Source organism: Pollachius pollachius (genome assembly GCF_949987615.1).
Source record: "Pollachius pollachius genome assembly, chromosome: 20".
NCBI lineage: Eukaryota > Metazoa > Chordata > Actinopteri > Gadiformes > Gadidae > Pollachius > Pollachius pollachius.
Window position 1 is genome coordinate 1,061,039 of NC_136953.1, and position 14,103 is coordinate 1,075,141.

At 46.8% G+C, this 14,103-nt stretch overlaps 1 protein-coding gene across 2 annotated transcripts in view; it reads right to left on the reverse strand.

Annotated features, from left to right (window-relative positions):
- LOC307091449 (nck-associated protein 5-like) overlaps positions 1 to 14,103 on the reverse strand; it is an 86,043-nt gene that overhangs the window by 9,976 nt on the left and 61,964 nt on the right. For both annotated transcript variants that reach the window (XM_079758432.1, XM_079758433.1), the window contains 3 exons: positions 5,974 to 6,147; positions 2,546 to 5,406; positions 1,243 to 1,363 (listed from right to left, as the gene is read on the reverse strand). In XM_079758432.1, coding sequence (XP_079614558.1) covers positions 1,243 to 1,363; positions 2,546 to 5,406; positions 5,974 to 6,147 — 3,156 coding nt within the window. The remainder of the gene's footprint in view (positions 1 to 1,242; positions 1,364 to 2,545; positions 5,407 to 5,973; positions 6,148 to 14,103) is intronic.

Below are 14,103 nucleotides of genomic sequence, written 5' to 3' on the forward strand. Positions count from 1 at the left end.
CACTACCTTCAAAAACCACAGACTAAACACCACCCATTAAACACTACCTTCAAAACACCTCCCACTAAACACCACCCACTAAACACCAACCACCAAACACCACCTACTAAACACCACCTACTGAACACTACCTTCAAAACACCCATCACTAAACAACACCCACTAAACACCACCCACTAAACACCACCCACTAAACACCAACCACCAAACACCACCCACTAACCACCACTCACTAAACACTACCCATTAAACACTTCCTTCAAAACACCACCTGTTAAACACAACTAGATACCAAACAGGATTGATCTAAACTAAATTACCCTGAGTGAGATACAATCATATCATATAACTCATAAGATATTCACATAATTAAGTATTTATTAATGATAAGTTCATTTGGTAAAGCTCCAGGTTAAATCCTGAGAAGCGCAAAAATATTAATCTCAGTATTTTTGGAGAAAGCCAGCAACACTTGAACAGTCTTCCTTTATCTTTTATTATAAATATTTCATCTGATAACATCATAGTTTGTCTTGTAAATATAATTTACTGAAGAACTTTATATTCCAGTAAGTGGGAGACTGAGGCTTAAACCCATCTTGATGGACATAAGCAGCCAAGCATAATGGATGTGTTAGCACTACATTTATTGAAATGCATGTTTGTAGTAACAGTGTGCTGATGAAACTGCCTGAAACAGAACTTGAGGAGGGGGGGGACTTTTGCCTGTGTTCGCATTTATCCAATCCACCGCATCTCTGTGTTTCTACCCAATTACCTCAGCTTTACATCATAGACACGCCCGCTATCTCAAGGTCACGAGTCTAACATCATGGGGTTGAATAGCCCTCCTCCTGAATAACATTACGGTACGAAGAGGCACACTTAATGACTCCCTAACCGGGCGGCTAGAAGCCACCGTACACCTAGGCAACACACAGGTACACCCAACCCAGAGCAGGTAAAGCATGAGCGAACACACCCTCTGTGAACACCACAACAGCAAGGCCTTCCTTCGCTAACGATATCAGTGAACAGTTCTAATTGGCCATGCATCAACATTATCAAATCAGTCATAAGGGAACCGTGGTCACCCACAGGTTGAAGGACGGCCATCAGCTATCTTTTCGGTTTGGTCATTTGCGAGATGGTGGGTTTGCATGGTGTAAAGATTAGGACCTTCAGACCACACGATTCAAGCCCTCCTACGGCTGCAGTGCTGGTGGGGTGAGGACGTCGTACCTTGGGGTCGGTGGGGCCCGGGTCAGTGTGTCCCTGCATGTCAGGGACGAGGGCGGCTCCCGGGCAGGTGGTTGGGATGCAGGCCCGCACCGCGTCGTGAGACTCCCTCCTACCTACGGAGCTTTAAGGAGCACAGTTTGGTCCCCAAAGCACAAGAGGAGGAGGACGAGGTCATCTAAAAATCACTGCCTTGGCTCCCACATGCCCAGGAGTGCATCTGTCTGATCGATGACCCTCTCTACTCTGAGAAGAAAGCCTGGCTTGGGTGGAGTTGGGGGGTCCTGTATAGGAGCAGGCTCCCCGCCCCCCACGCCTCTCAGGGGCTAACAGGGGTGATAGATGCCTCCTGGAGCACTTGATGAAATGGGTCGGGATATAGGTGGCGGTAAATCAGGGCTTTGGCAGGGAGGGCTATGAAGAGATCTGCTGGAGCATGGCGTGATGGTCGAGTTTTCAGGTGAAATAGGAATGAAGGGAATGAGGTAATGGCACAGGGAGGAAGGGGTGCTGGCTTAATGCAAAAGGGCCATTACTGAAAACAGCCCATTGTTACAGCTGTCAGATTTACAAAAAAAAACATTCCATCAAGCTGATTTATAGAAAGAAAAGAATATTCAAAAGACCTCCAGAGCTAAGAAATGAAACAATACCACGTGGTGCTTTGCTTTTATTGTGGTTAGTTTTAGAAAACTTTTAACAATAATGCATTTCCTAAAGTTGAAATGGACATTCCAGGTCCAGAAAGTACAAGCCCTCTCCAGGATTTATAGACAGCCGTGTGGATTTGGTAATAAGCAAAACCCGGAGGAATGATAGCTGGTGAGGTCCATGCGTGGAGACAAATGTGGCAGGACTTTTACTTTCTGAATCTTCCACAATTGATCTCAAGCATCTCTACAATAATGGGCACAAAGGTCCTTCTGAATGATAAGGGTGCATTAGTGTTCATCGTATTCAGCAGAAATGTACGTCACAGTTAATGTGGAAGGAAACATTTTGTGACTTCAACAAACAAAGGCAAACAGAGTACCACATGAATAAAACATGAAAAGTGAAAAAGAAAGCATTTTGATCAGCCAGAATAAGTTGTTTATTTTCTTATTTTCTTCTTATTTACTTATCTCATGATTTTGGCTTAATCCTTTAATGCTATGTTTTTATGACTGCATTTTTTATATTTGCTTAGGTACATACTCTATAATACGTTATATATTTGATGAACATTGATTTAATATTGATTAACAACGATCTATATAATATTAATATATATTATTGACTTTGGTTAATTTGTTGTATGTCTTACCAGTCCTTTCCATCACTTTTCCTCCTCTCTTTCTTTTTGTCAGACTTGGTCTGTTTCCCTCCCAGGAGAGACGTGATCTTCTGCTCCTTCTTCTCTTCCTTCACTTTAGACACATCCATTTTCTTCCCACTGGGAGCCGGAAGTTTGCTCTTTCGGAAGCCAAACCAGTTTGCCAAGCTGGATCCAGACTTTTGTTTGGCATCGTTATTCTTCTCCTGTTCCTGAGATTTGTGTAGATTCTCCTCTATTCCGAGCATTACCTTTTCCTCAATTGTGGTTATGGCGTTTTGACTCTCGGGCTCTTCTGAAACGGGCTCCCCAAAGGCGCTGGAGAACTGCTGCTCTATCTGTAGTCGCCGGGCCTGCTCGCGCTGAAGCTTCAGACTCTGAAGTCTCTCGCTGGACGATGCCAGGTGCGAAGGTACCGGCAGTCCTTCCTCGATGAGGAAGTTGTTCAGTAGCGACCGGTTCATGGGACAATGGTAGCTGCTGGAGCAGCTTAGACTTCCGGAGAAGACGTCCCCCAGAGAGTTCAGAGAGCTGCCCGACTGGGTTTTGATCTGAGTGCGGATCTTACCAGACCTGTTTGAGTTCGGCCTGTCCATGTACCGCGCCCCAAAGCTCTGGCTACGAGCCTTCGCCCCGGTCATACCCATGACAGGCTTGAGAGGAGGCCGGGTTGATACCGACACAGAGCGTTTGAAAAGCCAGCCCTCCTCGTCAAACCCCCAGTCTAACATCACGCCACTGTCTGCTGCCACGGGCTGGACGGCCGGCTCAGAGTCCAAGGAGCTACAGCGAGTCTCAATCTTTCGGTGGATTTTCTCTTTCGCGCCGACCTCGTGCACCCCATGTATTATCTGATAAGTATGGGGTTCCTGACTAAATGTCTCAAAGGACTGGAATCTTTTTGCAGAAAGGGCAGGTTTGTTATGTCTCCCCAATACCAGAAATGTACTGTTCCCTTGTCCTGGAATGACCTCTATCGATTTAGCATTTCCAGGAAGGGTTATCAGTGCAGCTCTTGAGTTGAGATTATGTGCACTTGTGGCAGACCCATGCCCATGAATATTGTAGGGGGTCTGAGGCATTACTTCGGAAAAGATAGGTTCCCCTAGTATGACACCTTGATCTAGTAATGCAGAGGAAGCACTATTTTCATCATGGCTACTCATTGTCATAGACGGCTGAACACACTCAGAAGCACACGATTCTTGAACGGGGACAGAGGCGGCGGATGGTGTCCTGGGTGACTGGGGAGTCATAACATTGACATGGGAATGTTTAGGAGATTTTGTTACATTTGGTGTGTTGGATCCTTGTGGTGACTTTGCACTGCAGACTTTTGCCTTCCCAGTTGTAGTGGCCGGAGATTGACCACCAGATTTTGGGGTTTTGGATGGAGGTTCCAGGCTGGATCTAACCAGTAGCGATGTGCTTCTACCTGGTGGAGGTGGTGGCGATGGAGACCGAACTTCAGAGTGGGAAGCTTCAGCTTGGGTCTCCTGGTGTTTCAGTGAAGTGCACGGGATGTTGGAGGAGTCTGTGTCTTCTGGCCCAGAATCATTATTTGATATAAGCTTAGACATTTGGGCAGGTGCTTTGTTTGGGCTCTGGGGGCAGTCAAGGGTTGCAGCTGACTTGAACCCCTTGCCATGGTTCATTTGGGGAGAGAGTGGAGACGGTGGCACCACACTCTCAAGAAGTCCTGAAGGGCTGCTCCCAGCAGCCCCATCACCTCGCTCAACTTTGGTAAACGCTCCTTTGCATGAACCAGGGGGCTTGCCAAGGCTGGATCTAGGGCCAACAGCACTCTGTCCAGGAGGGTTTGGCTGTGCTTTAGACTTATGGGCTTGAAATAGTTTCTGGTGAAGAGGAGAATGCAACTGCTTTGTCTGGTCTGATCCTCCGTCTGCACTCTTGCTCCGGAGAATGAATGCTTTACGCGCTGAGTCACAGGCCTGCGGTTTTAGTTTCTTCGGCAAGGATTCCAAAATGGCAAGGTCATGGCTGTCCCCACCAGCCTGACTCGCCTGGTCTCTGACATGAGGGGTGTCCATTGAGGAGCTGCGCTGCCTGGCTTCATCTGCACTGTCCAGAGCTCGTTTGGCGGCATTGTGGATAGAGGAGGTCATATCGGTGGTGCCCTTCTCATGTTGCTTTGAGACCAGCCTGTCATGTTGCTTTTTGACATAATCCAGTCTGGATTTGCGGTCTGTCGTTTTTTCGTGGTTGTTATTCCTGTCATTTTGTTTCTTCAGGCTTGATGGCTCCTCCTCATCAGCATCCAGGTGATTCGGACTCTCTGTTGGGCTAACACCCGGTTTGACTGTGGGACCTTCCAAGAGGAACTCATCAGGGACCGGTGAAAGGAACTGGCCAGGATTTCCTTGAGGCTTCATTGGGTCCTCTTGTAAATGACCATCCGTTTCTGTGTCACCCAAAGCAGCAGAACCGGTGTCCTCCAGGCAATGAGAATCTTTTGTGGACTCACCACAAGATTCCTTGACAGACTTTGGGGATTCTTCATCACCTTCATCAGAGTCTGAAATCAGAGTAGCAACCGCTGCTACCGTTTTAAATAAAGGTGTCCCTGGTTTTACATCCGCCTGTTTAGGATCCAGCACCTGTGCACCAGACCTGGCACCGAGGCAGTATATCCCCTCGTTGGAGGTCATGCAGTCCTTGTAATGCGGTGCGGATGCAGGTGGGGACAGTCTATTGGGACTGCGCATTTGGAGCCTCTTAAGACCCTTGAGGATCTGGCCCTCTTTCCAGCCCAGCTCAGCTGGCTCAGGCTCTGCAGAGTGGTGGCTCGACACTGACCCGGCACTCATCCTCTTCTCTCGGCTTGTGGCGGACTATAAGAAGTAGAGAAACAAGACTTTATGGTCTACCATCGCTAAGAAACCATCACATGACTCGTAGAGGTGATAACCCTAAAATGATGGGCAACAGAATCCTCTAAACATCTCCAATTCAGCTTATTCAAAATGTAGGGGTCTAGTCTCCATAATGCTAGTGTATCCTATTGGTCACTGCCCTGGCCATGTAAGTGTCTCCATAAGGCTAGTGTAAGGTTAGTGGTCAGTGCCCTGGCCATGTGTGTGTCTGGTCATTGGTCACCTGCCTGGCTACGTAGCCAGGAGGGAAATAATTATTGATTATTGAGATAGTAACATATTTCATGCATCATAACGTTCTGAAGCTTAATACACACCTTAACGATCAATAATGACGTGTTTAGAAGCAAATTACGGCTTTCTGTTGTCCATCACTTTAATGAAATTGGACAACATGCAACAGGCGACATATTTGACATTGAGCGACAAGGAAGATGGATCGCCCACTTTTAACGGTTACCGAACTACTGCTTTGACAACAAGACAGTGACATGTTGCTACTGTCGGGGAGGGGCCAGGACCTACCTGTCTGGACGAGCCGCGGCCCTCTGCCCAGGTGTGGGATCCACTGGAGTACTCGCTGCAGGTGCTGGAGAGGGAAAGCTCACTGCCACTACAGCTGCTGCGAGGGCAGGTGAGGCTGAGAAGGCTTGGCCATCTCCCGGAAGCAGCGCCCGACTTCCCGTTCTTCTGGACCTCCTGGGAGGTTGTTAAACAAAGCGAACAAAAGAACATAAGATCACTGGGAAGTTGGACGGATGTTTTACTGAATGTAAACACAATGTTTTGTTTTATGGTCCTTGTTAATGTTGCCATGTCCAGAGGATAGATGGTTTGAATTTACCTTAACCTGACTACAATTTTGGTGTGTAGATCCACCTGGTTTAAATAATGAATGACAACAAACGCCAAGTAACTGTTTATTGAAAGCTGTATATCAACAGCCTTTCTAATAATGCCTACCCCTTCCTTGCCAGTAGCCCTCCTCTGGTGCTTCTACGGAGCCACATTATGAACCAGCTGGTATTCACCAGCGTCTCTCAGCCCTTGCACTGTACTTCAGCACGAGGGCGTCCGATGGCTCTTCATTTGTATTTGTCCCAGATCTACAATGAATCAGTATGCTGGATACATTGCTGTCTCTATCTATCCAGCAGCTAATTGGTGGAGGGAATGGTATTTTCTGCTCCACTAGTCATATGGCCTCAGGTTTTAATATGGCTGCTTCATTTTTCTCCGAGCTAGGAGGTATGTCACAGCGACTTGATACACGCCGCCTGGCTCAAGAGATTCCTCTACCTGTCCTTCTGGGAATGTGGGCCATCAATCTAGCTGATGGCTTCTTGCTGTCTTTAGGTGTATTCATGGTATGTCTTTTTAACACAGCACACAGTAAATAAAATATAATAAATAGGTTGAATATCGCTTGAAAAGCTTCTTCTTAGCTTCTTATAGCCTCACCCCCACAGAAAATTTTAAACAAAAATGTGCCAATTTTCTTCCGCTCAATGAAAGTTTAAAGCATGTCCACATCTTATCAAATATAAAATTCCAACCTTTGTAATCTCACTGACATCCAGGATGAATCAAAGCTGGAGCCAAAAAAACAAGCAAGATAATGAACACACAGTAGCTATTGAAGTAGTTGAAGGGAGTCAAGAAGTCATACAATAGCCAAGTTTTGTTATATTTGATAAGCAGTTCACAGTTGTACTATTAAATGGAATAACAGTCCCTTGAGAGACGTTGAGAGGGAGGTGGTTGTTGTTGTGGCGGGGGGGGAGCGTGTCGGGAGGGTTTACTGATAGGTGCCATGGCTACCAGCCCCTTTTCTGCTGCAGTAGCTGAACACAAGTATCTGTTCTGACTCCAGTGGACGCCGAGCTGCGCGGCCTGTTATGACCTCATTTAAAGCAGCATTGATCCTTCGCAGGGACAGCATCTCCAGCTTCCTCTCAAAGTCATTAGTGTCATCTGTTAGGAATAATTAATGTGAATGGGAAATAATTGCATCAGGGATCGTGGGACTTGACTGCGTCGGCCCATTCATTCATAGTCACCTATTATGTGATTATGCATTCTTTGCTTTATTGCACAATAACTGTGGGAGGACGTGTTTTTTTTTGTAGCCATGGTGAGGATTATTCTTGAAAGTAATTACAGTCTGTGAAGTAAAGCAGAATCTGGGAGATTTGACATGACCGATATAGCTGAACAAAGCCTGCCGTTATGAAAACTGTTGAAGAGACAAGTTCATGGGAGTTTCCGTCTCTTTAGTATCTTGCCAGTTATTATAGACATATTTAGATATTTTTGTACTTTCCCTGAAACTTTAAATAACTTTCAAAGTGAGGTCGCAATTGTCACATCAATATTCTAGTTCCCTAAGACTGGGATACAAACCTTAATCTTTAATGATACTGACAGAAGCCTTGACTTTGGATTCATAAGAACAACATTTCAGAGCATGCTAACTTGATTGTCGTCTATCCCTGAAATCAACCAATCATCAATCAATCAATCAATCAATCACTCAAACCATGAATGCTAAATTCATAAAATAAGACTATCCATATCAACAACAAAAAACACATAATTCATAATGAGCTCCTTTGGATCCACATACATTAAAATGTGGTTGTGATTAACATTATTTTTAATGAATTAAAATTGAATAGCTTAACAATAATATATATATATATATATTTATAGATAATATATGCTTACAGTTTACAATAAGGCTACATTAATTAATCATTAATTAACATTTGTTTTATGCAGTCATAAAAGTTAACTAACTAATAGTTAATTAACAGTTAACTAATAGTATAGTAATACTTTCATCATGGTGTTCTTGTTAACTAAGTAAATGGTGTTTAGTTATCTAAGGTATTAATTTATAAATTATTTATTAGGGTTAGGGAAAGGGTTAACCCTAACCCACTCACACCTACCCTTACTTTAACCATAATCACTATACTAATGCTATATAATCATGGTTATTTGGTCATTTATGATTACTAAACAATTAGCAAAAATTGTTTTAAGTTAATTGTTAGTTGCTTATTAATGCATTGACCATTGTTAATTAATGTTCAATACATGTACCCTTATTGTAAAGTGTTAACACATATATATATATGTATAGTTATATTTAAACAAACTGTATTGATCAAGTGTTCGCCCTCCTCTTTGGGACCTATACTATGCAGCATCCATAGCTTTTATTCACCAAGTGCACGACACTCACACACGGGCCAGCTTCCAGCTCATTAGAATCAGGTGAGCCTGAAGTGCCTTTGCTCAAGGATACCTGGACACTTGCTGCCTGTGCGGGGACTGAGGGATAGAACCGGTAGCCTCCAGTTGCCAGGCAACCAGCTCAAACTCCAGAGTGAGAGTTAGTGCTGCCACTATCTAATTAAATCAGCCATCCTTGGACATGCTGAAACATGATGGCCATACGCAGAAAGTATATCTAGTGAAATCCCCATTAACTTAAGAACCGCTAATCTGTTTAGATGAAACCAAACAACATTTACAGATTCACAACATACAGAATCATAACCAACCAACACATAAACTCAAACTCATAAAACCGTCATTATTTCAAATAGCCGCTGCCTATTTAAAAACCTCCGTCTCCATGAAATTGACTAAACCCAGGATGAAAAGTCCTGGGCATGAAGAGCGCTGGGGGTCTGCCTCATGACCCGAGAGGGAATAGATGAACGTTGGACACTAAGGGCCACGGTCCAGACGCAGGACCCATGGGGGGGGCACATGGACGTGTCCTCACAGCTCCCCCAGCTGCCAGAGAAGTCCCCTTCAGAGGCACTCGGTCCTGAGAGCGGAGCCCTCGCTCTGAACACAAGCGGACCATTGGCTGCTAATTGGGTGAGGGGAGGGTCCTCCAGATTAGATGTACCCTAGTGGGATGGAGGGTCAACAGGCCGACATGTCCAATGGTGTTTGGAAAGTCTGGTGTTTAGAAAGTGCATGCGTTTGAGCCTGCGTGTCTCTTGGAAATTATATCATGTCCCACGGTTATGACATCATTGGTTTAAGTGACTCCCCTGCTGAGGGAATTCCTCAGTATTAGAAAAAGTATTTGGGAGTCTCATGTTTTCTGATTTCTTATAAACCTCACTGGTGATTATAACGTAACAATTTAGTTTCTGAAACACTTGATTCCAAATCAACTGCCTACAGGGCTTAGGACATTTCTGTTAAAGGAATTGTACAGGCAGGCTGTGGATGCTGTGAAACCGCCTGTCCTCAAGCCAAGACTTTCCTGCTTTCACCCTCATCTCAACAACCGTTCTGCTGGTGAAGCATTATGCATCAGGGAGGATTCGGGAGGTCTGGACTACAGCATACTGCATACGGCTTTGCAGTAAAAGTTGTGATAACCAGTACCGCAGCCCCAGCCAGCAAGCAGATGACCACCCATACACATTGACAATGAGCACTGACCCGGTCTGAACCAGGAGCAGGTATCTGGGGCCGGGTGGGACTGACTCTAGTCCGAACCAGGAGCAGGTATCTGGGGCCTGGCTGGGCACACGGACCTGTGTTCACCCTGACTCTGTCATTACGGTAAGGATGAGACACTGCTGTCCTCCACTCAGGCTAATCAGAGCTGTGCTCGGGGCGAGGGGATATATTTAGAGAGTGTTAGCTCTCTGAAACAATAGCTGTCTGGGCTGTCCTCACCTCTCCTCGCTGCCTCCTGGTGAGCACTCCACCCTTCCTCCCTCCCTCCTCATCCTCCCTGTCTCCGCACGGCTCATTACTGCACACACCCGAGGCCGCCTTGTCCTTTTCCCTCCTTCCCTCTGTCTGTTTCCTCCCCTTACTCTCTCTCTCTCTCTCTCTCTCTGCCTCTTTCTCCCTCGTACGCCACATTTTCCTTCCTTCTAAACATCCTTGTCTTACTCTCTCTACCTGGACCTGGTCCTCTTTTCTGTCTCTCTTTCTCTCTCTCCCTCTCCCTCCCTCCCTCTTCCTCTCTCTCTCCCTCCCTCCCTCCCCCTCTCTCTCTCTCTCTCTCTCTCTCTCTCTCTCTCTCTCTCTCTCTCTCTCTCTCTCTCTCTCTCTCTCTTAAACCCACTCTGGGGCTTTGTGTGTTGTCTCTGTTCAGAAGCGGTTGTGCGCTGTACAGGGCTGACGTTGTTGTTGTTGTTGTTGTTGCTGTTGTTGGTATCCCCTGTTATCATCCGCGTCCGGCTCTGGCTCCCGCGGGTTGTTGGAAAGACAGTTGTAGTTTCCTTCCTCCGTTACACACTTGGGATATTTAAATAATGGCCAGAGCTAAAAGTAGTAAAACCGCTGAAACAATATGAATCCATTTCTAGCGCTATGCTGTCGTCGGGCCTTCAGAGACACAGACAGACAGACACTCTGTCTGTCTGCAAGGCACCAGTTCAGGAAGAGGTGGTGCGTCCCAGTAGCAGGCAGGAGGTGCCTTTGGGGTTCAACTCGTGCTGCTTATGGATTTCTTTAATAAAACAACAACAAAACAAGATCATCAGAGGATTCACCCCAAAAGAAAAATGAACTTGTTTGACTCGCCGAGAAGGTGACTCAGCGTCTTGACGGAGGTCCATTAGACACAATGTTTATGTCGTTGTTGATTTCAAGAGTATACTGATTGATGGAGCTGGATCCCTCAGTCAAACCTGCATGCTGGGAACTGAAGTTCACTTCTGTGGAACTTCCTCAAGTTTGTGCATACTTCAGTACGTACAACAAGGACAACCGCGTGAATGATGGGTTTCAGACAGCGTCCGTCTGTTCTCCTCTATTCCAGGAGAACCATGAATCACTGCGCAAATTAGGGGCCGATCGACACCTGCATCTGTTCACAACGCCGCCCTGGCCTCCCCGGCCGGCCGCTGGGCTGTGGGGCGCGCCTTCAGAGGAGCGTGCTCCCCTCAAAGACTGAAAAACAAAAGCCCCTTTCAATAATTCACACCACACTGCCTCCCTTGCTGTCGAGCAAATTGATAAACAACCGGAGAGCCGTCTCCTCTGCCGACTGTTACCCCCCCCGCCATCCTCCGCCCACGTCTCTTCCTCTCATCGTTAGTGAGGAGGATAACGAGGTGGGGGGCGGAGCGTAGGTGGCCTCCGCACCACGCCACAACACCAGGAGCAGCCCTCGTTGGCCTTTGGCCTCCAGCCCCTCTCTCTCTCTCCCTCTCTCTCTCCTTCCCTCTCTCTCTCCCCCTCTCTCTCTCTCCCTCTCTCTCTCTCTCTCCCTCTCTCTCTCCCCCTCTCTCCTCTCTCTCTGTCTCTCATTCTCTCCCTCTCTCTCTCGCTCTCTCTCCTTCCCTCACTCTCTCCCCCTCTCTCCTCTCTCTCTCTCTCCTTCCCTCTCTCTCTCCCCCTCTCTCCTCTCTCTCTCTCTCTCTCCCTCTCTCCTATCTCTCTTCCTCTCTCCCTCCCTCTCTCCTATCTCTCTCTCTCTCTCCCTCCCTCCCTCTCCTTCCCTCACTCTCTCCCCATCTCCTCTCTCTCTCTCTCCCTCTCCCTCTCTCCTATCTCTCTTCCTCTCTCCCTCCCTCTCTCCTATCTCTCTCTCTCTCTCCCTCTCTCTCTCTCTCTCTCTCCTATCTCTCTCTCCCTCCCTCTCTCTCTCTCTCCCTCTCTCTCTCTCTCTCTCTCTCTCTCCCTCTCTCTCTCTCTCCCTCTCGCTCTCTCTCTCTCTCTCTCCCTCTCTGTGTGTAGGTGAGCGGTGGGGGGACCTCAGACTAAGGTCTCCGAACTCTGGACGTATCCGAAGTCGTCGTCTGACTTTTTGAAGTTTTTTTTGATCTTATAAATGTGTCACGAGTCCAAAGTCATACAATTTAAAACAAAGATGATATCGTCTTTTATTTTTGCCCAACAAAGAAGTGGGCCTCGTCCGCTGTATACTGTTCTGTTGCAGACGAGAGGTGAACAGATCTTTAATGTAACACTAGTGGTCTACTCACCGTGCCCAATGCCCCTACTCACCGCCCAATGCCCCTACTCACCGCCCAATGCCTCTACTCACCGCCCAATGCCCCTACTCACCGCCCAATGCCTCTACTCACCGCCCAATGCCTCTACTCACCGCCCAATGCCCCTACTCACCGCCCAATGCCCCTACTCACCGCCCAATGCCCCTACTCACCGCCCAATGCCTCTACTCACCGCCCAATGCCCCTACTCACCGCCCAATGCCCCTACTCACCGCCCAATGCCTCTACTCACCGCCCAATGCCTCTACTCACCGCCCAATGCCCCTACTCACCGCCCAATGCCTCTACTCACCGCCCAATGCCCCTACTCACCGCCCAATGCCTCTACTCACCGCCCAATGCCTCTACTCACCGCCCAATGCTTCCACTCACCGCCCAATGCCCCTACTCACCGCCCAATGCCCCTACTCACCGCCCAATGCCTCTACTCACCGTGCCCAATGCCTCTACTCCACGTGCACTCTCCCTCTCATCCACGTGCACTCTCATCCACGTGCACTCTCCCTCTGACTCAGACCAGTCCCCCGATCCCAAACTGAATGTGACCTGGGCTAGCTAAGTAAGACTTTCTTTCTCTTTTTCATGGAGTCAGGGGGTTTAGCTAAGGTTCTCTAGTCGTCTCTGTATGAATACACGGGACAACAATTTATAAAGTTTATTATAGTATGTATAGTGGCTATAATGTTGAGTATGCAATAATTGTACACACAGCTAGCATAGTGGGATGCATGCACCATATTTCCAATGATATGCTTTTTTTTCCTGTATGTGTTTGTGTGTGTGTGCGTGCGTGCGTGCGTGCGTGCGTGCGTGCGTGCGTGTGTGCGTGCGTGTGTGTGTGGGTGTGTGTGTGTGCGCGTGCGTGCGTGCGTGCGTTTGTGTGTGTGTGTGTGTGCGTGCGTGCGTGCGTGCATTTTGTGTGTTGGTATTCATATTACATAACAATATATTAGGGTTAGTGCCAGAGGTAATCATAAAGAGAAGCTCCCTGCTGGTGGCTCCAGGCTATCGCTCCCCACTGAGAGCTCACAGCCCATTGAAGGCTCAATCTCACCCTCACGTCATCAATAAACTACACACGATGCTTGGCGTTATTTGATGTCAACTTCCTTCAGCACTTGTCACGGCAAGAAATTCAATCAAATAAATAACAATAAGAATTATCTTATAGCTCATATTGATAGTCCTTTGGCTGTGGACATATTCTATAGAGCTATTAAGATAATTTCCCTGTGTTTAAACTCCACTTTGCTAGGAGAAGCCCTGCTAATCCATGCTCTATATATTTGAAGGCTAACTCTTTCCACAGGAGCCCATCGGTGGAGAAGTGGAGGAGTGAGAGCATATCTAACAGAGTTGGCTTGGGACTCTTTTATTACTGCATTACTTTATCGTTCCGCTTGTGTGGAGGAGGAGAAACTGTTTAGAATTATTTCGAATGATTTATTTTCCTAAAAGACCAAATACATTACTTCACAATGGAAAAAATGGGCCTCCTGAATGATGAAACGCTACATTTGACAGGAGGTAAAATGCTAAAATGACATTAATGATTCTAGTGAACCGATAAAAAAATGGCTTCAAAAATGCATCTCTTGCATCCTGATAACTATTTTTGATAGCACTGAAGGTCTTTAGCATGTTT